The sequence below is a fragment of the Pleurodeles waltl genome, chromosome 7, assembly GCF_031143425.1.
Source record: "Pleurodeles waltl isolate 20211129_DDA chromosome 7, aPleWal1.hap1.20221129, whole genome shotgun sequence".
Classification (NCBI taxonomy): domain Eukaryota; kingdom Metazoa; phylum Chordata; class Amphibia; order Caudata; family Salamandridae; genus Pleurodeles; species Pleurodeles waltl.
The window spans coordinates 460,103,846-460,130,453 of NC_090446.1; the positions used below are offsets into that span (position 1 = coordinate 460,103,846).

The following is a 26,608-nucleotide window of genomic DNA, read 5'->3' on the forward strand; positions in this document are numbered from 1 at the left end:
AACACACAAGAGTGGCAAACACAAACACCACACACCATCCCACAGGCACTCCCACAACACCATCCAGATGCAGACATACCAACATCCACAGATACCACTGTGATCCTGTCCTCCTCCTCCTCGAGCACCTCCCTCCCAGTTGTGTCTACACTCACACCTGCATGCACTACATCCTCATCCACTACCAGCATCACCACCACACCTAGCAGAACACACACCTCACTTGCAGACACGTCCACAACAGCCATGCACCCGTCCAGTGTCCTCTCCCACTGTGTCTGCCCCCCCCCTCCCAAGGTCCACAAATGCAAGCACTCAGACACCCAACAGCCATCCACCTCAGAACAGCATCCAGCCCATGCACCTGCACCCAAACACAGCAGATAGACACCTCCCACAACCACTCCCTCTTCCTCCACTCCTATACCTTCTCCCTCTCCCCACCCCAATGTCCCTAAGAAGTTTTTCCTCTCCACCATTGACCTCTTCCCTATCCCTCCCCCCCCAGTCATTCATGTCTGGCCAGGGTGGCAAAAACCCAGGCAAGCATCTCAGCCACCCAGTCCACGGGCCTTGTAGTCTCCTCACCCACTCGTGGTGGGAAAGGATCCAGGGCACGTGTCCAGAGGTTGAAGGAGCCTGCACCAGGCAGCCTCAAGGAAAGGGTGCCTGCCCCAGCTGCAGGCCGGAAGACCAAGGAGCCAGCTCCAACTGCTGCCAGTAAGGGCAAGGAGTCAGCCTCAGCTGCTTCCAGGAGGAGCAAAGAGCCAGTCCCAGCTGCTGCCAGGGAGGGCACGGAGCCAGCAGGCAGGAAGGACAAGGGGCCTGGTGCAGGGACTCAGACAGAGCCCACACCACCAACCATGGATGTGCAGCCGTCCGAGGCTGCAGGGGATGGGCTGGAGCTTCCCCCCACCGCCACCAGCAGCACCACCACCAGGAGTGGGCAGCTGTCCGCATCTGCAGGGGATGGGCTGGAGCTTCTCCCTACCACCACCAGCAGCAGCACCACCAGCAGACAGCCGTCCAAAGCTGCAGGGGATGGGCAGGAACCTCCCCCCCTACCAGCATCAGCAGCAGCACCACCACCAGTGGGTAGCCGTCCAAGGCTGCAGGAGATGGGCTGGAGCCTCCCCCCACAAGCATCAGCAGTACCACTACCACCACTGAGCAGCCGTCACTGCCGGTGGACAGTATGTAGTCCTGAGTCCAGGGCTGCTGTGCGGCCTGCCCCCTGCAAATCCAGTGGGTATGACACCCACCTGAGAGACTGTGACCTTGCACTCCCCAGGATGAAGAGCACAGGGCACGATGCCCCCTCCAGAACCAGTGGGTATGACACCCACAAACCCCAGCCTCCCCAGGATGAAGAGCACAAGGCAGGATGCCCCCTCCAGAACCAGTGGGTATGACACCCACCAAACCCAGCCTCCCCAAAATGAAGAGCACAGGGCACGGTGCCCCATCCAGAACCAGTGGGTAACACGCCCACCAACCTCAGCCTCCCCAGGATGAAGAGCACAGGGCTTGATGCCCCCTCAAGGACCAGTGGGTATGACACCCACCAACCTCAGCCTCCGCAGGATGTAGAGCACAGGGCACGATGCCCCCTCCAGAGCCAGTGGGCAAGTCACCCACTTGAGAGACTGTGGCCTTGCACTCCCCAGGACCAAGCGCAGGGCACGTTGTCCCCTCCAGAGCATGTGGGCAAGTCACCCGCTTGAGAGACCGTGGCCTTGCACTCCCCAGGACCAAGCACAGGGCATGTTGCCCCCTCCAGAACCAGTGGTGTTGTTCCATCTGCCGGCTGAGGTGCCTCCCCGTTCCCCGTCCCCCTGAGGTGCCTGCCTATTTCCCGACTGATGCCCCTGCAGTGTTCTCTTTGTGTTGTTGCAGGTGACAAGTGGGGCCTTGGACTTTGGCCTGTGGCCCTGTGCCCCATGCACAACGAGGACTGGGCAGTGTCCCTTGAACTGTACATATGTTTATATCAGTTGCATTGCATTTTTGATTTTCTACTGTGTTGATCACATTACACTCACTTTATCACATTCCTGTTGTCCTTGCATTATTCCTCTGGGGTACGGGGTAATTATGTTTTATTACTGCATCTGATTGTGTGTATGGTGTTGGGGGTGGGGGTGTTGCGTGTGTGTGCCACACTCTTTTTCCTCCCCCTCCCCTGTGTGCTAGGCAGCTGTACTCACCGTGTTCGTCTTCGCCATCGTTCGTGTTCGTGGTGGAGCAGGACATAGAAGATCATCGGAAATATTTTCAGCTCGGGCTCCATGGTGGCGTGGTTGTTCCCTGTGTCTCCAAAGCTGAGTCCTTTCTCTTCTGAGGTCTGTTTCCATCAGGCTTTTGATGTCGTTGGTACCGCCCCGGAAAAGGTGGCGGTTTCCTGGGTCTTAATATGGTAGGCAGAATATTGACTTCAGCCTGGTTGTAGGCGGCTACCGCCGTGGTGCCTGTTGTTTCCACCCTGGCGGTTGGTGTGGTAAAGTGTTTGTCTATCTGAGTTCTCTCCACCATGGTCAGAATATGGCAGTAATTACTGCCAGCCTGTTGGCGGTATTACCTCCACATTATCACGACCGTCAAGGTTGTAATGAGGGCCAAAGTCTCTTCGAACTTCAAAGAAGTTTATTTATTTAGCTTGTTGAAGCTATGTCATTAATATGTCACATTATAGCACTGCACTGAGGAGTACTTCATTAAAAGCGATATTTTTCAAACATGACCCATTACTGAACTAAGAGGCAAGACAATGGTCATGCAAACCCTGTACATGGCCCAGATTATTATAGAGCAACATCCCTTCTGTTAAGGCTTTGCTTTTACCTTTCAGCAATTTTTATATAGCAGAAACTCAATAGGAAGGTATTGGAGTGCTTTACATAGAAACCCAATACATTACACAAGGTCACCAGTCATTGTTTATAGGGATGTGGAGATGAAGTGATTTTCCCAGAGCCACAGGATGTTGGGCTTTCAGTGGCTCACTCACCTCCGGAAAATCTAGACGAAAATATTGAATCTAAAATATAGAAGAAAAAAAATAAATTAAGGCTTATTATTATTTTATTCACCAACAGGTACGCTTTTTGGCGTTACCGCCTTCGTCAGCCTGAAAATCGCCATCTTGGCTGTGCTTAAATGTCATGTGATTGTGATAAACATTACCAAAACACAATGAAATTAAACCAAATTTCCAACACTGGAATTCTTGCATTCGCAATATATCTCCCCATGATTACACATTTAGGGACAGATGTAGCAAGAATCGAATTTCCGATTTGCAAATTTGTATGCAGAATGGTGTCTCAGACACCTTCATGCAAATCGCAAGGGGGTCGCAAAGACCCACGTCATTAATATTAATGAGGTGGGTCGCAATTTGTGACCCCCTTGCGATTCCCTGCACTCACAGGGATGGTGGCCTGCTGGAGACAGCAGACCTCCATGTCTGTGACTGCTTTTTCAATTAAAGGAAAACGAGTTGCAATACAAAATAAAAAATGAAACCATTTGGTTTCGTTTTTTCAGAGCACGCAGTGGTCCATTGGACAACTGCCTGCTCTGAAAAAAAAAATTGTGCGACATTCACAAAGGGGAAGGGGTCCCATGGGGACCCCTTCCCTTTTGCGAATGAGTTAACACCCACTTCAAGTGGGTGCTAACTGCAAATTGCTTTGCGACCGCTTTCGCGGTCACAAAGCAATTCTGCATCGCGGTGCGAGTTGCAAATAGGAAAGGAACACCCCTTCCTATTTGCGAGTCGCATTCCCATTTTGCGAGTCGGTACCGACTCGCAAAATGGGAATGTGCATTGCGATGGCCGTTTTGCATGACGCAAACTGCGATTTTCGCAGTTTGCGCCATGCAAACCGGTTCGTACATCTGGCCCTTAATCATTTAGCATTTCCAAAAATTCCTTTTTTCACTTATATGCCTTTCTTGTATTAATCACCCTAATGAGGACAGTTGGTTACACGATAACCACTTCAACTACAATGAACAAAGATATAAGCTTCCATATGTATCTAACGGTTACATTAACCTCCATGTTGTCACAATTCCAAATTCTTTTTAAAGAGCATAAATGCATTCGACATCCCGTCAGCGATCTAATCTAATTGCTTTAAGCTGTATTGAATATGTTTGTAACTATCCATTTCGATCATGTAAATTTCTCTAAGGATGACAAAGGATTATAAAATAATCGCTTTGACCACAATAGAGGGAAAGTCCGAGCTTGCATGTGGTTCTCACATTCGAGTTTAACCGCATGTGTTCAAAGATCTGCGCTCTTTGAGAAAAGCAATAAGTGCATTCATCATCTTCCTAATAAGCTATTGTAACCAAATTTACCATATTATGTCACACACCATTCATGTATACTTCTCTGACAATCTATTTCGATTCTATGACATTAAAAAAATATATCGTATCATCTGTTAATACATACAAATATTCTACATTATGATAGGTGACCTCGAACCATATGTGAATGGTTTTCAAATACTATACTTGCCCATGTAACTATAGTTGTCATGTACTGTAATCTTTGATTAAAATTTTCAGGATTCTTGTTTTAAATAAACAATATTTGCAAATGTACAAGCAAACAGCATAAGTGTAGAAATAAAGAAGAACAAGCATTAGCAATAGTTCTGGCTTGCATTTTTAGTCCTGACATACATTTAAAAAAGCCTGCTAGAGTGAAAAAACAACAAAAACAATTGTTTTCTGTATACAGTGTATCTGTGAACTAAACAATGTAGACTGGGACGATTCAGAGTACTTTTGCTGTGTAAAATAATCATTCATGCATTGCAATCCAAGTACTCCATAGGAAATGTTACGCCAAGAGCCAACAGTATGAGGTGGGAGGGAAATACTCCTGTGGGTGGAGCCAAAACCTACTGTATGTATATTTAAGGAATTGATAACATAAAGTAAGGGAGACAGCTGCACTGTCAAGGCAGATGCAAAAACACAAGGTCAAAATAGAAACGAAATGTATCTGCAAAAGATTTTCTTATGAGAAAAGAAACTCCAGTTTGCCATAATGTTGATAAATACCCGGGGACATGGGAAGAAATGTATAGGAGTTAAACAGGAGCAACTAGGAGGGAGAATGGAAATGTGATCGTTGGAGAAATCTTTTATTCATCTTTTGGATTTAAGCTAAAAAATATTGCAAGTCCATGAAACAATATTCAAAATATGGTTGACGAAGTGCCGCCTGTTGCCCTCATAGCTCTGTCCGGAATTGCAGCGTGCTCCCTGACATTTTCCTCACATAATCTTCATCAAACTTCTCATTCTGAGCAACGGTGAACATGTTCTTCCAGTCTCCGGTAATCCCTGTGTGGAGGGACAGAGTCAAAGGACAATACAGAGTTACTTGGTGCCTCCGTTACAAAGGCTTCTGAAGTATGTTTTGCGTTGCTTTAGACATGGTAGAACTGGGACACAATGCACCAAAATATATGTGGCACATATTAGAGAATCAGATAGATAAAAAAGTGTCCCATATTTCCAGGTCGGGGCAGTTCAGGATTTGTACAAATGCTCTGTATTGGTGTTTTGCAAGGTTTGGGCGATTGCATAGATTTGAGCTTGCTGCATGCAGTGTTTGTGGTAAAACCAGGAAAATCTACATTAAATATTGATCCACCAGACCATAAACCAAACCCACAAACAAACAAAACAAAAATAAACGATTGACACACTGACCTGTCAGACCTCCCCTTAAAGCACTGCCAGACCGCCTTATAGGCCAGTTTAACACTGTTCTATGAGCGACCATAAATTCGGAATAAGTATTGTGGTGTTGTAGAAGAATAATCAGGAGCAGCTCTCCACCTAAGCTCCGGACCTACCTGTAGTGCTTTTTATATTATGAAAGTAAATTCTCACTATCGTTCTGTGTCACAGCCCATGCCCACTTTTCATTTTGGTTTGTACTCATTGCATCCATTTAATGCACCAGTACATCAAACGTATAGAGGATCATTATGATCCTGGGGGTCTCCTGACCGCCAGGGCAAAGGTGGCGGTTTCACTGCCAACAGGCTAGCGGTAAAGACTGCCACATTATGAGTGTGGCAGGTTGGCCTGTGCCAACCTGCCACATCTCCACTCATACTACCAGGGTGGTTGGAGCCGCTGGGCCGGAGAGGTGCATCTCCGACCCGATGGTCCACAGAAGACTGCCGACTAAATTAGGAGCCGCCTTTCCACCAAGGTTTTCACGGCAGTAGCACAGCCACGAAAACCCTGAAGGGTTACCGGTGACAGAGAATTTCTTCCCTGTCACCGGTAGATGACTCCCCCACCCCAGCAAGCACTAAGCCCCCCTGCCCCGCCAGACACAGCACAACAATCCATCCACCTCCCTCCCCCAACCACCCTCCAGACACAGCGCCCCCTCAGACACAGCGCCCTCCCACCCCCTTCCCCACATACATGCACACGCACAGACACCCACATGCACTGCTCATAAACACTCATTCACCTACATTTACATACACGCATTCACTCACATGCATCCATACTCGCATTCGCATCAGCACTCATACACGCATTCAACCATGCATACACACTTATATGGATACACACACTCACTTCTACATTCAAACACGCATACACACATTCATGCACACACGCAGACAACACACACTCACACACGCACACACAACAGCCCTTACCCTCCCACCCCCCACCCCTGTCGGACAATCAACTTACCTGGTCCAGGGAGGAGGTCGTCCGGCAGGGAACAGGCGCTTCCACCTCTGGCGGCGCCCCGCCAGCAGGACACTGCCAGGCCGTATTATTGCACATAATACGGCAGGCGGTGTCCTTCTGGCATGGCTGGGTCGGTGGTGGAACCGCCCCAGCGCTTCTGCCCGCCAGCACGACTTCTGATGGATTTCTGCCCAAAGTGTGATGGAAATCCAGCAGTACCTGTAATATGGTGGGCGGAAGACCGCCAGCACGGGCGGTCTTCTGGCACCCGCAGCTTTGGTGGTCACATAATGACCACTATATTTTTCATGGTGCAGGACTTCCAGTTTTACGTTCAAATAAGTTATTTAATAGGGCTTCCTAATATATTTGATGACTGGGGAGGCAATTAAGTCATCCTCATGTGTTATTCTAGGAAATGGGGTTTCACTACAATAATCACTTTTTAGGCATTTATCTAGTGTGCCACCACAATATTGCCTCATGTAAAATTTGTTTTGTAATCTGCAGCACACACACAAGTGCTAAATCGCCATTAGTGATTGTTTATGTGCAGGAAGGGACACCTTCCCGCATATAAACAATCAAACCTCTCAACGCAGACATCCATGCACAATGGTGCAGGGATCCTGCGTTCGCGCTTGGCAACTCATTTCAGCGCCAGCGAGGGGACAACACAGGGATGCACTGTATTCAATTAAAGATGGTGCATCCCTTCGATGTGAAAATGATGGAGCGTGGCGCTGCCAATTTTAGCGAAGTGTCGTGCTCCGTCATTTTCTGTTAAATTTGGGCCTAGATTTTGTTCAGAACGCAAATCCCTTTTTTTCCATAGGCTTATCAACTGCTAAAAACAGGTAAAATGTGCAGAAATGAGGAAATACAGGTTAGAATAAGAGATAAAACACTGATTCCTGTTGCTATTCACCATTTCCGTATGACTAACTCAGAATGGTCCGGTATTCCCACACCCCAGAATTACTAACTGTGGGTTAGTGCATCTGGGTAAAAATATATCAAATGCAAGGCTGTAGCTTAGCTTACATCTGGGCTCTAAAAGATCTGGAGCACTTGGGTAGTGATGACTTAACTAGTAGACAATAGAAGGGCCAAATAACTACTCTCCTGAGGAGTCATTTTCCTATAGTTTAGTAGCACCAAGGAAAAAAATCATAGTCACAGAGACTGGAAAGTCAAACGGAAGAAGCCTCTTCCGTGTGTCATGTGTTCTCCCCCTCCATTTTCTCCTGGTGCTTTGAGGTTAGGTCAGGACTCCAATCGTCTTACCTTTCCTCATGAAAGGAGACACATTTTGGTCCATTAACTCGTCAGGTATGGTTCTGTAGTTAGCCATGGGGTTGCTCTTCATCTCTTGGAAGGACGTGTAGTGCAAAATCTTCTCCAGAACTTCATCGGAGACTTCACGCTCCAAGAAGCGCAGCAGTTTCAGGACCTCTCGTCTTGGATCCTGCGATGCAGGTAAGGAAAGTTTGTTATTCAGCAAAGTAGGCGAAAACATTACTGGGAGAATATTCACCAAAAACTATGCGGAGAAAAAAATCATGGTGTCAGTACATATAGGCATCTATTTTAGGTGTAATCTAGGAAAAATGCATTCTTATTAGCTTGTTATGAAACTTACAACATCTTTCTTATTCATTTTAAAACGTAAACAAAAAAAGACCACAATTTTGACATCACATGAAGACTTTAAATCAAAGTATCCTAAAATAATAAACCAAGGAATTCTGTTTTACTGTGCATGCATCATTTTAATGTCTCATGGGTTATTTGAAGTTTTACAGCTTTAAATTTGCTTTCAAACTCTTAAAGTGCTTGTACAGTATTTAAAAAAAGTCTTCTCATGAAATCCACTAACACAGCCAGATATTCTATTTCAGTGAGATTACGACAACAGGTAAGTTATTTAGACAAGATATGAGCGAATGGATAGCTCACTCAACATAAGTTTAAGACATGTGTCATGACATTTACAGGGGCGATTGATGGGGAACAGCTGCATCATAGAGTGTGTAATGTACGGTACACCCTTAGAAACATGCTTATCTTTAGTGATGCTATTAGAAGGAATGTGATCACCTGCAATAAAACAGCCTAACTGACGGCCAACTGTACAGCTAGCTGGCGACAGTCAGATGACCCACTGGGAACAAGAGGTCCCACAATACAAAGGGGCAAATTTAAAAGACCCCAGGGCCTCCTTGTGCCCCATTAGCATCATTTTTTTTAACTCTAATGTGGCCCAACAAGGTCAAAATCCCAATGCCATATTTACAAAGTGGGCCAGTGCTTGCATTGCGCCACATTGTAATCCTTTGCGCTACATTTTGCCTGCGCCAGACATAAAGAATGCAAATGGGGCTTACCCCCGTTACGGGGCCGAAAAAATGGAGCAAGGAAATATAACAGATCTCCATGCATCATTTCTTTCAGCACTTTCAACGCCTGCTCAGACCAGGCATTAAGAGGAGGAAAACCATTGTTTATAATGGGCTCCTCTGTCCTCTGCAAAAGTAGCACCAAGATTTTTGCACTACTTCTGCAGAGTAGATCAATAGCATCATAGAGAGTGAGGCTATTGGCCCCTACCCTGCGCCATGATGCACTGTATTTTAAATATGGCACACACATGGTGAAGGTAAAGGGCACATGAAAAGAGACGCTGCACTGTGTGCAGCGCCACTTTATTTAAAAATGCCCCAAATACTTTGACTAAAAAGCCAGACTGATCAAAGGTTTCAAAAATAAAAGACACATCCACTTGCCAGCTAAATCATGGATAATGTTCAGCCTCTTCTGCTCCTCCCATACACACACACATTAGTGCAAGGAAGTATTCGCCTTGAATTATGGAAAAAGATTTAATGGTGTTCCTCAAACCTTTTAGCTAATCTTTTTGAATTGGATCTCAGACCCCTCCTGTAAAAGGAATGTTCCCCTCATATAAAGATCCGAGGATTTGCCAGAACATATACAACTCGGTTGTACTGCAAGGAGATCAAACCCAAAATTCGCTGCTCGTGAAGCAGTGTTAGTTCATGACAATGCAGATGAACTGCTGTTCTGCATAGATGCCAAATCACCTTACTGGGTGAAACAATCAGCTAGTACTGGCTAGTACTGGCTTTTAGCCAACAGCAACTTTACATTCAGGGATTTGTAGTTTATCTGTGGGACCTTGCCTACGAGGTAGTTGGCTAAAAAACAAGAAATGCATTAAAGTGGCGCTCATGCTACTAAGTCTTTTTCCGAAACTTAAAAAGAAGTGAGTGCGGAACCCTTGGAGCAACATATTTACTACTCCTTAAAAAATCATTCGCTGGGAAATGCTCAGTAACCACAAACTTAGTCCATCTACACTTTGATAACTGCTGCTGACTTTGTGGCCAAATCGACATCACCAAAAAGTCAGCGATGTAACTGTGCGGCCAGTCATGCAGACACGTTTTTTTTAAATATAACACCTCTATTCGCGTCCAAACTTACAATGGTGCCATTTATAACACGCTATTTATTTATCACCAAATGAGCTGAAAAGGAAAAGTACTGCTAATCTAGTTCTGCGGTCTAAGAGAGGTTTGGAACTTGGGAAGCAGTAAGTTTTGGGTAGAACAGCATTTGCCCTGCCTTCCCCCTCTTCATCTTCTCAGCCCTGAGCCTGCAGCTCCAGACCTCCGTCACAGAAACCTGGGATCTGCAGCTGAGCGCCACCAGCCCCAGGAGAAACTGTATCAGCAAGCAGGGATCAGGAGCTAAAAAAGGTACTACTGAGGAAATGATGTAACACATCTCATCAGGTGCCAGAGGTGCCACTATCACTTCTCTGCTTCACTTGATGCATCCGATTGAGACAGACCGACCAGACTTTAGTACGAGGAAGTGTCTGTATGCAAGGAGAGAACATCAATTGATCAATCAGTTTTTGTAAAGTGCAACTACTGACCCGCAAGGGTCTCAAAGCGCTGGTGGTGGGTCTGGACCTCATTCGAAGAGCTATGTTTTCAGGTTCTTCCTGAAGATGGTGAGCGATGGGCTTTGTCTGAGGTGCGCGGGCAGGTTGTTTCAGCTCTTAGCTGCGAGGTATGAGAAAGATCTTCCTTCGGCTGTGGTTTTCCAGATGCGTGGGACGGTAGCTAGCGCCTGCTGGAAGGAACAGAGGAGTGTGGCTGTGTTATGGAAGGAGATGCAATGGTTCAGCCCGCTATTGTGCTGGGCCTTGTAGGTGTGGGTGAGTAGTTTGAAGTTGATTCGCTTCTCTACTGGGAGCCAATGGAGAGTCCTCAGGTTTCGGGAGATGTGTTCTTGGTGGGGGAAAATTCAGGATGAGTCTTGCTGTGGCGTTTTGGATTATTTGTAGTTTCCTAATGTGTTGCAGTAGTCGATCTTGCTAATGACTAGGACGTGGGTGATTATTTTGCGGCACTCGACCGTGATCCATTTGAAGATTTTGCCAAGTTGGCGGAGGGTGTGGAGTTGAGGATGATTCCTAGGTTGCAGGCGTTGTCAGTCAGAGTAGGTGGTGCGCTGAGCTATGTTGGCCACCACGAGTTGTCCCAGGCAGAGGTGGAATTTCCGAAGATGATGAACTCGTTCTTATCCGAGTTGAGCTTGAGGCAGCTCTCCCTCATCCAGGTGGCGACCTCTTTCATCCCGATGTGAAAGTTCCTCTTAGCTTTGTCTGGGTCTTCAGTGATGGATATGATGAGTTGTGTGTCATCGGCGTATGAAATGATGTTCATTTCGTGGTCTCTGATGATGGCTGCCAGGGGGGCCATGTAAATGTTGAACATCATTGGGCTCAGAGAGGATCCCTGAGGGACTCCGCAGCTGACTTCTGTTGGTTTGGATATGAAAGGTGGGAGCCTGACTCTCTGCGTTCTTCTTGTGAGGAAGAAGTGGATCCATTGCAAGGCTTTTCCGCGGATTCCTGCGTCATGGAGTCTGGTGCATAAGGTGCTGTGGGAGACCGTGTTGAAGGCTGCTGAGAGGTCGAGAAGTATGAGTGTTGTGGTGTGTCCATGGTCGAGGAGTGTGCGGATGTCACTGGTGGCTGCAAGAAGAGCTGTCCCCGTGCTGTAGTTTGCCGTCGGAATCCAGACTGCGAGGTATCCAGAGAGTTGTCCTCGAGGAATTGTCACAGCTGTGAGTTTATAGATTTTTCCAGGACTTTTGCTGGGTAGGGTAGCAGCGAGAAGGGTTGGAAGTTCTTGAGCTCTGATGGGTTGGCTGTGGGTTTCTTCAGGAGGGGGCAGACTTCGGCATGTTTCCAACCTTCGTGGAAGGTGGCTGTTGTAATGGAGTAGCTCAGCGTCTTGAGGAGTTGGGGGGCTACTGATGCACTGGCTCTGTTGTAGATTTGGTGAGGACAGGGATCTGTTGATTGCTGTTCATGATGATTTCAGTCTCCTCTGTGGTGAGCGTGGACCAGCTGTGGATGGTTTGGGCGGGGTTCTGGCGTCTGGGTCGGTCGTGGGCTCTGACGCTGGGTGGGTTCTGCGGGAGGAAGCTGTCATAGATGTCCTTATTCTTGCAGTGGAAGAAAGTGGCCAGTTTGTCGCAGAGGTCTTGAGATGAGGCGATGTTGGTGGCTTCAGAGGGAGTGTCGCGTGGGCTCTCATTATCCTAAATGAGACTACTGGATTTCTAGGTAGCAGGATCGATAACGGTGTGGGGGACTGAGTCTGACCCACTTGTAAAGAACTCTGTCACCCTCAATCCGGTTTTTGCTCCGGCTAACTAGCAGTGCCTCATTTCTCCCGCGGGGAAGAAATGATTAGGCAGCCGAGCGCATGACATCTTTGGAACTCTCTCATTTACAATATGATCTCATATACAAATGACAAAGACAGTATAAGTTTTATATAATGTTTTAATAAAAAAACTGTATTTTAGATAATACGGCGTGAGCCGCAATAACCAGAACAATACAACATAGTAGGATTGAAATAGTCACCAGGAGAGTAAAACATAAGAAAAAAGCTATCATAGTGCCTAACAGTTTCTACTCTCCCTCTGCTTGTTCTATTTAGAGCACAGCATGTTAAGCTTCTAGCTTGCCTTTCCGAATCACCGGGGAGACATCAGCCCTCATACCTGAGCAAAGGCCTGTGATCTGGTTCAGCATCTGCAACGAGGCAGTCAGCGTCTAGTTGTGGTTCCCTGGTCGGAATCTCCCTCTTGCGTGTATTGGGACAAGGAAGTGATTTTATAACTAACATGTCATTGTGATCACAAAATGTCCCTACGCAGGAATGCCAAATCTAAACTCCTACCACGTCTATCGGCAATGTACCAGACTGTATACTTGACTGAAGCACAGAGTGAATATGTTATGGAGCACTCCAGTGCTGAAGTAGGCAAAACAGTGTGATATGAATAAAAAACAACACCGTAGAACTGGCTATTTGAAAAATAACAGTACGAAGCCTAATAAAAAGCATTTAGAGCAAAGTGCACAGAGGCTCTAAGCTGTCAGCAAATTAATAAAATACATTCAGGGCAAAGTGCACAAAGGCCTAAAGCCTGAAGCTAATGCGCAAAGGATACGTAAAACTAACCACACTACACCCTTCCCTTGTCGGTAGCAAGTGGTTCCAATAATATAAAAGCATGCCCCAAATATAAACAATATATAAAACCATATATTTCGACAAGGTAAGAAGACAACAAAGTCATAAATTTAGGAAACATGTGACGATAAAGCCAAATTCAATATAGTGTCAATTTTGCCGGAGAGAGAAAAAAAAATCCAATTGTCAGACAGAAGCAATAGAACGTAGGAGCTCCTCCACTTCGATATATGTTAATATCGGAAGATCCACGCCACAAAGTACCATGGAGCAGGTGTGTTCCAAAGCCCCAAAACCATTCAGGGCGGCACCCCGTGCAGGGCCAATGAAAGAGACAATACCATCTTCCTCCAGGAAGGGAATCTCATAAACCACCTCACGAAGCAAACGCAACCGTAGTGCACAAGTCTGGGAATGAGCCCTAATCGGGAACATCAACAGATCAGGATCGACCAATGGAGGGCGCTGCAGTGAGAGACAAAAAGCCAGTGCATATTCAAACGAGCACCAAAGGCACCGAAACACGGGTTGTACACAATCCAAAACCGGTCTGAATGACAGAGACCAGTCACACTTCAAATGGCCCAGGAGTGTAGCTCCAAAATGCTGCATCATGCGTTCACGACACAGCTGCGCTGACGGGATCAGCAATATAGGATCTCGTCGTGGCGGGACAGCCATTGCGAAAAAATAGCAACAATAGCAAGACTCCAGCCAACAAAGCCAAAGTAATCGGGAAACCCCCAAAAATGCTTCCGAAAATAGAGTGTATAGCCGAAGGTATCAAACCGAATATGGAAGAGAAGGTGTGAGCGAAACCAACACCAACGGCTTTGAAAAAATGAGCAATACCAGCAGTGCTGGATGCATTACATATACGTCCCACAAGTTCACCGAAGTGACTTGGAAAGTTAGTATTCAAAAGGGACTATATCTCCGCCGATGACCTTGCCACCTGAAGTGCGTAGGTCTCGCTAGCAGATGTAAGGGCCACATGCTTTTGAAACAATAAAGCTTTCAGCCGACTCAACTTGTCAAAATCAACCTTGAAAGTAGCAATATGAGGCCAGATGTCCGCTACCTCCCTAATTTGAGTGGGGGGAAACAACACATTCCCGCAGCACGTAACGGCCTTGTTGACAACGACAACGTAAACTATTCCGGCACGCATGCCACAGCAGCGTTCGCTGTTAAGAACAATGTAACTGCCGTTAGAAAGCACCTGGAAAGTGTTTTTAATAACCGGGACTGGAACACCCTTCAAATAACAAGCTAAGTTAGCAATCGAAGCGTTACACGCTCCGTGCAAGGACAGCTGTTTACAAACCATGGAATGGCTGACAGAAGCTTCGCATTCGCTACCGCTAAGAAAAACCTCCCTCAAACCATTAACACATCTGTATTGAAAGGGAAGCTCCCACACCTTGTGTATGTAACTGTATCCCAATAGTTCATATCTACCCACCGGAATGTGCTTCAAACAAGAAGTAAATTGCAGAGTGGAGATAGGCAAATTAATAACCCCATGAATCAACCACTCAGCTGACGGAATCTCAGCCACCGTGAAAGGCAGTTTCTCCAATTTCTCAATATTCAACATAACATATGTCGCTTCCTTTTTAGCCATCAACTGTTGTTGACGAGTCAAATTAAAGGAGATAAAGATCTCCCTGGCACGAATGTGCTGCCATGGAACGCGACCCGCCTTCAAGGTTTGAAGAGTCCAACCCAGCTGCATGATGGACCGCGTCTGACTCTGCCCATGATATAAAGAAGACATGTCCGATTTAATAATGTCAATAGCAGAGGAAACAATGCTGTCAATCGTGTAAACACGGTCAGAAAGGGTATGCATGCCATTATCAACAACAGACAAAGGGGGTCATTCTGACCCTGGCGGTAAAATCCGCCAGGGCCAACGACCGCGGGAGCACCGCCAACAGGCTGGCGGTGCTCCCATGGGCATTCTGACCGCGGCGGTACAGCCGCGGTCAGAAACGGAAAACTGCCGGTTTCCAGCTGCCCTGGTGAATCCTCCAAGGCGGCGCAGCTTGCTGCGCCGCCATGGGGATTCCGACCCCCATACCGCCATCCTGTTCCTGGCGGTTTTGGCTGCCAGGAACAGAATGGCGGTATGGGGTGTCGTGGGGCCCCTGGGGGCCCCTGCAGTGCCCATGCCAATGGCATGGGCACTGCAGGGGCCCCCGTAACAGGGCCCCACAAAGATTTTCAGTGTCTGCCATGCAGACGCTGAAAATCGCGGCGGGTGCAACTGCACCCGTCGCACCCCTTCCACTCCGCCGGCTCCATTCGGAGCCGGCATCCTCATGGAAGGGTGTTTCCCGCTGGGCTGGCGGGCGGCCTTCTGGCGGTCGCCCGCCAGCCCAGCGGGAAACCCAGAATACCCGCTGCGGTCTTTTGACCGCGCAGTGGTATTCTGGCGGTTCCAGCCAGGCCGGCGGCTTCCGCCGCCGGCCGGGGTCAGAATGACCCACAAAGTCTGCAGCAGATTTTCCTGATCAATCTGCCTCACCGGGCTGCAGCCTCCTGTTGTGAAAGTTTCCAAATCTCATTATAAACTTCTTATAAAAACCTTTTCTTCCGTGGTACCTTGGGACCTGACAAAAAATCTTGTAAATCAGTACCATTAGACAGTAACTTGAGATGTGACTTAACTGCATCCAGCGTGGATGACTTCAACCATTGTTGACAAAGCTTCCCCACGCTGTACGTAGTTATAATATCAGCATGTTCTGGTGAAATGTAACGAGGGTCTGCCCTACTAGTCCTGAACTCCCCTGAAGAGGTGACAAAACGTTGATGACATTTATTAGCATCTACAGGCCATAATAACCACCCGCCCGGATGTAACGATGAAGTGTTAAGCGTACCATTCTGGACCCAATGTGTAAATTCACTAAAAGTAGCATTCACATAGTGCTGCCAGTTGTTTAATTTGGAAGGGACAGGTATACTAGGCAAATTCAACTCTCTAATTGTCGCCAAGCCCAAACAGCTAGTCTGTTGTACTGTGTCATTGAGGAAAATCATCTGCACAGGGATAATACATGCTCTAAATAATGTATCCCTGCCTTGCATCTGCCAATTTTTCGTACCCCAAACACTTTTCAAGTCAACAGTCTTTAACCAGTATTCATACCCCTCGACCGAAAGTTTAGATACAAACAAATTTGAATACAGTAATTTAGTATTGGTCAATAAAATTTGCTTATTAGAATACGGTGCAACTTTAAAATAGTAAGACTTAGCATTCCGCTGATCATGCCCAGAAAAATATGCAAATTTATCATAATACGTTTTCGAACTCCCTTGTGGAGGAGTCGAGCAATGTTCCCATTGCACATAATTAAATATGGACTTAGGGCTACTAGCTTTATGAATAAAGTGGTATCCATAATAGTTGTAGCAAAACATGTCACCATGATTATCTCTAAATTGGTAAGCATCTTCATCGTCATAGACAGTATAATATTGCAAATCTGTTAGCATAGAATCTACTGTCTTCACATCCCAATCATCAGAAACAATGCCTGGTATAACAATATCATTCATTGATAACTTGAGGACATACGGTATTTGAATCAATTCAGTGGGACCATATATATCAAACATTACTTTATCCCACACAATCCCATCCGGAATCGGTATTGCAGAAATGCTCACATCGGACAAGTCTCTTCGAACCACATGAGACGAAAAATGTGGTCTCAACACAGTCTCCACGTGCTCAATGTCAGATCGATCAGGAAGAAAATGACCATGTATTACTAGAAAAAAAGTAACCACAAATCCCAACCATAAAAAAGGAGTCATTACAGCCATAAAAAGCCACAAATAGTTCCAAGGAAAAACAAAATATGTGCGTTTAAGCCAATCCAGCAGCTTACGTGGACCTCGGACAGAAGACATCGAGGACGAGGAGCTGGACACTGCTTCATCAGCGTCGTTAAAGCAGCCAGAGGCAGTTCTTGCAAAAGGTGCAATTGTGAACAAAGAAGCAGATGGAGGCTCTCTCCTAGGCACACTATAAACCACATGTTCAGAAACATCAGTAGAACGTAGAGCAACTTGATCAAAAGATTCCATATTAATCGTTGTCTGTGGAACAATCGCAAGATCATCTTCCACCCTCCCCAAGCTCGGAGAGGAAACAGCGTCGGTGTAAATCACCTGCAGCGGGACTTCTTCCCCAGTAGTGAGAGGGATGCCGGAACTACTGGGTGTCCCTCTTGGTCTGCTGTGCAGAATCGGCCACATGTTGTAACTTGACATTATCAATGGAAACAAAGCGATTTCCTTTGGCCCCTTGCAGCGGCGGTAAAATCACAGTTCTTGTGCCGCTCACCCCTAACACAGGGACAGGTGCTCGATAAGAAGGACCAAATTCTTTCTTTACTGCGACCTTTTCACACACTAGATCCTCAATCCTGGGTATCCAGCCAGTAGGTGTTACTGGCTCAACCTTAATTCCTGAGGAGGCAGCACTTGCAGAAGAGTTATCTTCACGGAATTGTTGTAAATCCTGCAAAACAGCGACACAATCATTTATGTCAAAGTGCGTAACTGCCGCCTCCACACCAGGACCATCTAGATCAGGAACATACATTTGTGTTCCAAACAGGCACTCATATGAAGTACGACCCCCCAGTGACCGTCTAGGCACGTTATTAAGTGCTCTCTGTACTCCATATAGGTGGGCTAGCCAACTACGACCCGTACCTATAACCCTGGCCGTTAAGGATTGCTTTAAATCACGATTTAAACGCTCCACTACAGAATTTCCCTCTGGATGAAATGGAGACGAGAATTGGAGTTGGACCCCCAACGAAGCCATGGTGTCCCTGAATGCCTTAGAGGCGAAAGCAGGGCCCTGGTCCGAATGAAAAGCCGCAACTGCAAATGTATCGACAAAGATGCGCAAATCTTTAATAACAGTCCGAGCGTCAGCCGAGCGTTGTGGCCATACCCACACAAATCTGGAGAACGAATCTACAGCAACCAATATATATTTGTATGCACTATCTGGTGTCAGCGGACCGCAATGATCCAAGTACACACACTGTAAAGGTTTGTTTGAAATCAGAAGGGGCGTCTGCTGCGGGCGTCTAGCCGACGAAGCTTTAATCTGTTGACAAACGTCACAACAAAGGACATATTGCTTTGTCTCTTTATAGAGACCAGGCCACCAGTAACGAGCCTGTAAAAGTGAAATCGTGGCAGCCACACCAGCATGTGCAGACGCCACCCCCTCATGTGCTGCAGAAATTAATCGAGGTTTCTCAATTTTATTGGGTAGTTCACGTACACCAATGCCTGGAATATTAACAACAGCATTTAGTGCACTACTCAAGCAGTAACCATATTTAGAAGGAAATCCTTTAGGAAATGGAGTGCCATCAGCCGTAGCTCTTATGGCAGCCGAAATCTCTGTGTCTGGTTTGGAACTCGAACGAGTCACTGCGGCCACAGTGGCGACAGCCACTGCCGACTTCGCGGCTTCATCAGCCAAAGTATTCCCAGCAACGTGTATCCCAACGCGCTGGTGTCCAAGCGTATGCACAACATGGACCTTAGGAAGCGTTTCTTTCAGATCCGCAACCTTACCCCACAACAATTTATGTTTAATGGTGTTGCCTTTAGAATCTCTGAACCCATTCAACTTCCAATAGTGCAGATATTCATTGAAAGACTGAACACAGTAGTAGGAATCACAGACCAGCAAGGTCAAAATCGCCGGATCCGCGTGCTCCAACGCTAACAATAGAGCTTTGAGCTCAGCCAGCTGCGCCGTGCAATCTCCCAAGGTTTTAGTATAAGTATGTCGGGGCAGAACACTTCCCCCTCCATAGTGCCGCTCACCACCGCACATGCAGCAGAATACTGTTGTTTAGTCCCAACCGCTGGTTGCGCAGAGCCATCGGTATACATGACCACCTGATATTGGTCAATAGGCAACGTGCCAGCAGGAACTGGGTACTCTATTTCATATTGAAGAAATTCTTGAGTCTGCAGTTTAGGGTCAAATATGTAATCTACATCAGTGGCTGTCAAAGACGTAGCCCATTGTATCCATCGCGGGTGTAAAGCTTTCGAATTAGGAACACTTGCTTTTGTAACAGCCTCTAAGGCTGGAATCGGGGAAACGACAATGATGCGTTGGCCCTGGGCAAGCGGTCTTTCTTTAATCACAGCCATCTGTACTGCAGTGAGTATTTTCTCAGTCTGTGCAAATCGTTGTTCTGCAGCAGAATACAAGTGGGACTTGTATGCAATCGGGACTGTCTCACCCTCATTAAAGGTGACATACGTAAACCCAACAGCCCCAGGTATCACCCTGATGACTAAATGTGTCTTATTGTCCTGTGTGTGTAAGTGTTTAACTGCTAAGAGATCAGTCTGTAACTCTCGCAGTATGTGTGTATGCTCAATCGTCCAAAATCTACTCGAAAAATTCGGGCGAATCAGTTCGTATAAGGGTTTTATACGTGTAGCATAATCAGGAATGTAAGTTCTGCCAAAATTCAGAAACCCCAACAATGACTGGAGCTTCCGAACCATATTAGGAGGCTGCAATAAAGCAAATTTCTCCAAAAAATGTGGCGCTAGGCTCTTGCCCTCACTCGACAACTCATATCCCAGGAAAATGACGCTGAGGAAGGCAATCTTTGATTTCTTAAAATTAAACTTATAGCCAATATCAGCAAACCCCACAACAATGCGCGATACGCGCCTTAGATGTTGCAGAATCTCATTGTCTGTCAAATATATGTCATCAACATATGATAACGCTTCAGGGTCCAACTCGTGCAGCATTTCAGTCACACAAGCCGAAAACAGTCCTGGGCTATTTTTATACCCCTGAGGCAAACGACAATTTTTTTTCTGAGAGCCAAACGCACTGAAACTGGTATACTCCCGACTTTCGGGTGCTATATTTTGGCAGAAAAATCCATTCGAGATATCCAACGTTGTTTTGTATTTCTTACGCACTATATTGTTTGTAAGCGCTGCGCTATGTGAATTCTGTATTGCATATGTGCGTGTATGACTATTCAAATGTCTGTAATCCACCACTATCCTATATGAATGGTCCGGTTTAGCAACCGGAAATAAGGGATTATTCATCGGCGAGACACAGGGCTCAATTACACCCTGGTACTTCAATTGTGTAAGAGTTTTCCTAACCGATGCCCTTGCCTCAAATTTAATAGGATACTGCGGCTGTGGCTGAGGTGTGCCCTTTATTGGAATTACATGATAAGGTGATTGTCTATCCCACCCCACGTTATTTCTATATAGGGCGGGAGCCTGTGCAAGAGCCCATGTTTTACCATAGGACTCCACTAGCTCTCTCGGAACAAGTGGTGAGAAGGAAGGTACAATAACATCCTCCCCAACCGGACAGTCGCGAACAAAGTCAGGTGGCCAATCCTGTTCGGCCAACAGAACATCATATGATTTTACCACATGGTCCCAAAAGATGGCGTGTACAATGCGGTCAATGTCCCCTTCTAATCGTAGAGTCACTTGATATACTCTATCAGGATCAGAGACTCGCATGTCCGCCGTTTCGACTTGTATGAAGTCATCAGTTGCTTTCACCTCCAGATGCTCTAGAAGACTCCGGCGAACTATTGTGACCTCTGCCGCGCTGTCTAACAGTGCTAACGCCCATGTCTTGTTCGTCAAGAGAACTCTCTTCTTGAGCGGCATGTCTAACTGAGACTGCTGCCACTTTCTTCTTTTTAAATTGCTGTTTTTGTTGCAGCGGTTTCTCTTCTTGTTTAACAGAAACCTCCGCTGAGCGTTGTGAATCCTGTCTCGGTTTCACGTACTCCGTCCTCCGCTCTGACCGCCCACCTCTCTCACTTCTCTTTTCTGAGGAGTCCTGAAAGGCACGAGATTGGCGTGTATCAGCATATTGATATCTATCAGGCGTCTTCAAATTATCCCTATTCCTGAGATTATACCTATTCTGCGGGGTCTCCGGTTGCGGAGACTGTCCCCCATCTTTTTTAGGTGTTTGCTGTTTCTTTTCCCAGCGCTTTTTTGTTCCCTCAGGTTGCTGTTGCTTAGCATTATCTTTATTATTTTTACCCTGCAATTGGGGTTTTTGCGGTCTAGCCCCTAGGCTATCGCGACCAATACTGGAATAGGTCTCTGCTATTATCCTCGGAAGTTCCCGCTCCTGATCAATCTGCAGAACATCCCGAAGACGCATTCGCACCGCTAGTGCTACTGCCTCTCCCTTGAGATTACTCAAAATAATAGAAGAAACCGCAGCAAAATTGCCCATTAACTGCATGCCCAAATCTAAGGCAGGGGCAGCCCCATATTAATCTTTAATTTGTTTAAGCACTTCCGGTAAATTAGCTAAAGTCGGTGTACCGTGTGCTGTAGTGTAGAGCGCGGCAAACACTGTGCCCCAGGTATTACAAAGGTCCACCGGAGGAACCATCCCATACGGCAAACACATCGTCAAAATTCTATGTTTATCCTGAGGTCCCGTATGGGGAAATACTGCTTCCAGCGTATTAATTTTCTGCGCCAGCCAAAATGGAGTCTCCTCACGTTTAGCCGGTACCTTACCCATAACTGAGTGTACAGTGGCTGGATTGATACCCGGAACCACTGCTTGTGGGTGAGCCGGAGCAGCACGCGCTGCATTAGTATTTAATGTCTGCATTACAAACTGAACCAGTCTTCTGTATGTAGTTGCTAAGTCTATATATAAACGACGCACGTCAGCCACTGCCAAATTTGCAACCGCAGGATATGGTGTATAAGTAGCCAATAAAGGCCAGGTCGGACCATCATTACTCAGTGGACCTAACCTTACTTGTGCTACTGTGTGTGGGAGGGCGCCATCAAGCCAATTATGGTGTTCTTGATGAGATAGAGGTATCTCTAAGTAAGCGTAAGCCCTGTATTGTCCAGGGACATTCGCAACAGTGTATTCGTGAAAAGTATTTGTACCCCCATCAACTGCTGGAAATACGACACAAGAATAAAAAAGTTCTGTCCTATAGGCTGCATGGGCATCAACCACAAAAGTGACTGGACCCCCCTGCACTGATAATCCATGTGCTATCAGATGTCCTGTGAGCGGGTGACGCATATTGATTGCTATATTCACTACATTAGGATTCGCCATTTGTTAGAAAAAAAATAGCTCTAGGTCAGAGAAGGCACACCAATATTGGGGTTTTTCCTTTCAAAGTTCAAGCTTGAACAACCAACCACTAAGCAATAGGATGTACCTATCCCGTGGTGGCGGAAACCCTCAGCCCCACGGACGTCTCCGCGTACGGAACCGAGGAGTCAAAATATATATGAGACCGAGAGAGTCAGTCAGACCTAAACATTAGAGCCAGACCAATCGTTGGCGGCGCCATGTCGCGTGGGCTCTCATTATCCTAAATGAGACTACTGGATTTCTAGGTAGCAGGATCGATAACGGTGTGGGGGACTGAGTCTGACCCACTTGTAAAGAACTCTGTCACCCTAAATCCGGTTTTTGCTCCGGCTAACTAGCAGTGCCTCATTTCTCCCGCGGGGAAGAAATGATTAGGCAGCCGAGCGCATGACATCTTTGGAACTTCTCAGGGAAGTCGTGGTCACTCAGATCCAAACCAACTCTCTCATTTACAATATGATCTCATATACAAATGACAAAGACAGTATAAGTTTTATATAATGTTTTAATAAAACGACTGTATTTTAGATAATACGGCGTGAGCCGCAATAACCAGAACAATACAACATAGTAGGATTGAAATAGTCACCAGGAGAGTAAAACATAAGAACAAAGCTATCATAGTGCCTAACAGTTTCTACTCTCCCTCTGCTTGTTCTATTTAGAGCACAGCATGTTAAGCTTCTAGCTTGCCTTTCCGAATCACCGGGGAAACATCAGCCCTCATACCTGAGCAAAGGCCTGTGATCTGGTTCAGCATCTGCAACGAGGCAGTCAGCGTCTAGTTGTGGTTCCCTGGTCGGAATCTCCCTCTTGCGTGTATTGGGACAAGGAAGTGATTTTATAACTAACATGTCATCGTGATCACAAAATGTCCCTAAGCAGGAATGCCAAATCTAAACTCCTACCACGTCTATCGGCAATGTACCAGACTGTATCCTTGACTGAAGCACAGAGTGAATATGTTATGGAGAACTCCAGTGCTGAAGAAGGCAAAACAGTGTGATCTGAATAAAAAACAACACCGTAGAACTGGCTATTTGAAAAATAACAGTACGAAGCCTAATAAAAAGCATTTAGAGCAAAGTGCACAGAGGCTCTAAGCTGTCAGCAAATGAATAAAATACATTCAGGGCAAAGTGCACAAAGGCCTAAAGCCTGAAGCTAATGCGCAAAGGATACGTAAAACTAACCACACTACAGGAGGATTGGGGAGTTTGTTGAATACCGTGAAAAGTTCTGTTGTGTTGTGTGGGGAGGTGCTGATGCGTTCACGGAGTGTGGCTTTTTCGCGCTCTTGATGCGTTAGTGATGGATGGCAATGGTGGCTCTGAAAAAGGCTAGGTCTTCGTGGTTTTGCTGTTTCTCCATTTCTTCTTTAGGTGCCTGCAGATGCATTTGGATTCTTGGAGTTCAGCGGTGAACCCGCTGGCTTTTTTTGGGACACGCTTGACCAAAGTTGATCAGAGGGGGGTTAAGGAGTTGGTGCATTAGGTGATCCAGGAATTGAGGTTGCGTTCTGCAGCATTGGGCTGCAGGGGTGATTTGGCAAGGGTCATGGTGAGTTGCTCGTCAGTGATTCATTTCCATTTCCTGCGGGGGACCCTGGAGATGTGGAGGTGGCTGTTGGGTGTGGTAAAGGTGAACTGTATGCAGTGATGGTCGGTCCAATCAGGAGTGGAGGTATTCTTGAAGGTGATCTGGTTGGTTGAGGTAAAAATGGGGTCTAGTGTGTATCCTGCAGCGTGCAAGGGTGTGGTGATCAGTTGCTTTAGGCCGAGGGTGGCAAGATTGTCGAGTAGGGAAGTGGTGTTTCGGTTGTTGCGGTCCACGAGGTGAAAATTCAAGTCACCCAGGAGGAGGTATTTGGTGGACGCAAGGGCGTGGGGGCTGGTGATGTCTACAGTGGCGTCGATGAAGGCTGGGTGGTGACCAGGCGGTCTGTAGACCAGGGTGCCGCGGAGGGAGGAGTTGGGAGTGGAGTGGATCAGGAAGTGTAGGTGTTCCATTGTGGTGCAGTGCTCCTTCATGTTGACTGTGATGCGGAGTGAGGACTTGTGTACTATGGCCAGTCCTCAGCCTGGACAGGAGGGTCTGTCCTTCCTTAGGAAGTTGTAGCCTTCTAGGATTGCGATGGGGATGTCTGGTCCGGAGATAGGGTGGTCCAGGTTTCGGTTAGGAAGGGGATGTCTGGATGGGTGGAGCTGATCAGGTCTCAGAGTTCGGTGGTGTGCTTGTAGAGAGAGCGTATATTCAGAAGGAGGCAGTTCATAAGGTTATGGCAGGCATTTGTGGTTTCAGGTTTGGGGTGTTCTGGTTGTCTGTTGTGGCTCGAACTGAGGTTGCAGTTCCGGCAGAAAAAAGGCCTGTGGGTGTCCTTAGGAAATACAGTGCAGCAGGCGCTGAGACGTCCAGTATTAAGGCGGTGGAGGGTCTTGGTGTCGTAATGGAGGGTGGCCAGGGAATAGCTCGTTAGAGATCTAGGTTTTCTGGCGCTGGGTGCGGTCCAGGCGCGGATGGACACAGATGGGCTTGCCTTTGGTGTTGCATCGGCACTCCAGTGGTGCGCCCACTGCGCGCGGTCGCCATTAAGAAGGGGAGGGACATTGGGGGTCTGGTCAGCTGGGAGGCAATAGGGCAAGAAAAGCACTTCGCAGGGGTAGGGGAGTGGGCCGCAGGGGCAGCAGCGACATGGGGGAAATGTGGGATTGAGAAGAGGGAAATAAAACTAAATAAAAAGAGCAAGAAAAAGTGAAAAACAAAAGAAAAAGAAAAAAGGCAGGAGTAAAAGCCAGGAGTAAAGAGAGACAGAGAGAGACAGAGGATACTTACTTGCAGGTGTCCACTGGCCACCAGGGATGAGGCGCAGGCAGGAGCCTGCAGGTGGAGGAGAGCCTCGAACTGAGAGTCAAGCAGACTTTCAGTTCGTTCCCTGAGGCAGAGGCAGCAGCGCTAACAGCAGCAGGAGGAGCTGGGGAGGGCAACAGACGCTGGCCAGGAGGACAGTGGAGTTGCCCTCTCATAGCGCTGTGGCCGCCATTAAGAAGAGGAGGGAGGTGGGGGGTCTGGTCAGCTGGTAGGCAGGAGGGTAGGAAAAGTGCATTGCGGGGCAGGGGCAGCAGCACCACAGGGGGAATGCGGGAGGGAGAAGGGGGAAGAGGGAAAGAAAAATAAATAAAAAGAGCCAGAAAAAGTGAAAAACAAAGTAAAATGAAGGCAGGAATAAAGAGAGACAGAGGATACTTACTTGCAGGTGGCCACTAGACCACCAGGGATGAGGCGCAGGCATGAGCCTGTGAGTGGAGGAGGGCATCGAACTGAGAGTCAGGCAGACTCTCAGTTTGTTCCCTGAGGTAGAGGCAGCAGCAGTAGCAGCCACAGGAGGAGCTGGGGAGGGCAATAGCCACTGGCAAGGAGGTCAGTGGAGTCGCCCGCTCACAGCGCAGCAGCTCCCATTAAGAAGGGGAGGGAGGTGGGGGGTCCAGTCAGCTGGGAGGCGGGAGGGTGGGAAAAGATCTTCGCGGGGATGCAGGGGGGTGGGGCCGCAGGACCAGCAGCGGTGTGGGGGGAATTTGGGAGGGAAAAGGGGAAAGGGGGAAGAGGGAAAGAAAAATAAATAAAAAGAGCCAGAAAAAGTGAAAAACTAAGTAAAAAGAAGAAAGCAGGAGTAAAGTGAGACAGCGAGAGAGAAAGGACACTTACTTTCAAGTGGCCACTAAGTCATCAGGGATGAGGCACAGGCAGGAGCCTGCAGGTGGAGGAGGACCTTGAACTGAGAGTCAGGCAGACTCTGTTTGTTCCCTGAGGCAGCAGCAGTAGCAGCCGCAGGAGGAGCTGGGGAGGACAACAGACACTGGCCGGGAGGTCAGTGGAGTCACCCTCTCACAGTGCTGCGGCCGTGGTTGAGAAGAGGAGGGAGTTGGGGGTCCGGTCAGCTGGGAGGCGGGAGGGTGGGAAAAACGATTTGCGGGAGGGGCACGGGAGTGGAGCAGCAGCGGTGTGGAGGAACACAAGAGTTAGCAAGCAGGGACGAGTGAAAGAAAAATAA

The 26,608-nt window shown here is 47.3% G+C and overlaps 1 protein-coding gene across 1 annotated transcript in view; it reads right to left on the reverse strand.

Annotated features, from left to right (window-relative positions):
• Positions 1–2,676: 2,676 nt before the first annotated feature.
• LOC138304189 (sulfotransferase 1 family member D1-like) overlaps positions 2,677–26,608 on the reverse strand; it is a 32,365-nt gene continuing 8,433 nt past the window's right edge. Inside the window, exons 3-4 of the mRNA XM_069244037.1 lie at positions 8,041–8,221; positions 2,677–5,370 (exon numbers count right to left, since the gene is read on the reverse strand). Of these exons, the coding sequence (XP_069100138.1) occupies positions 5,258–5,370; positions 8,041–8,221 (294 nt within the window). The 3' untranslated portion in view covers positions 2,677–5,257. The remainder of the gene's footprint in view (positions 5,371–8,040; positions 8,222–26,608) is intronic.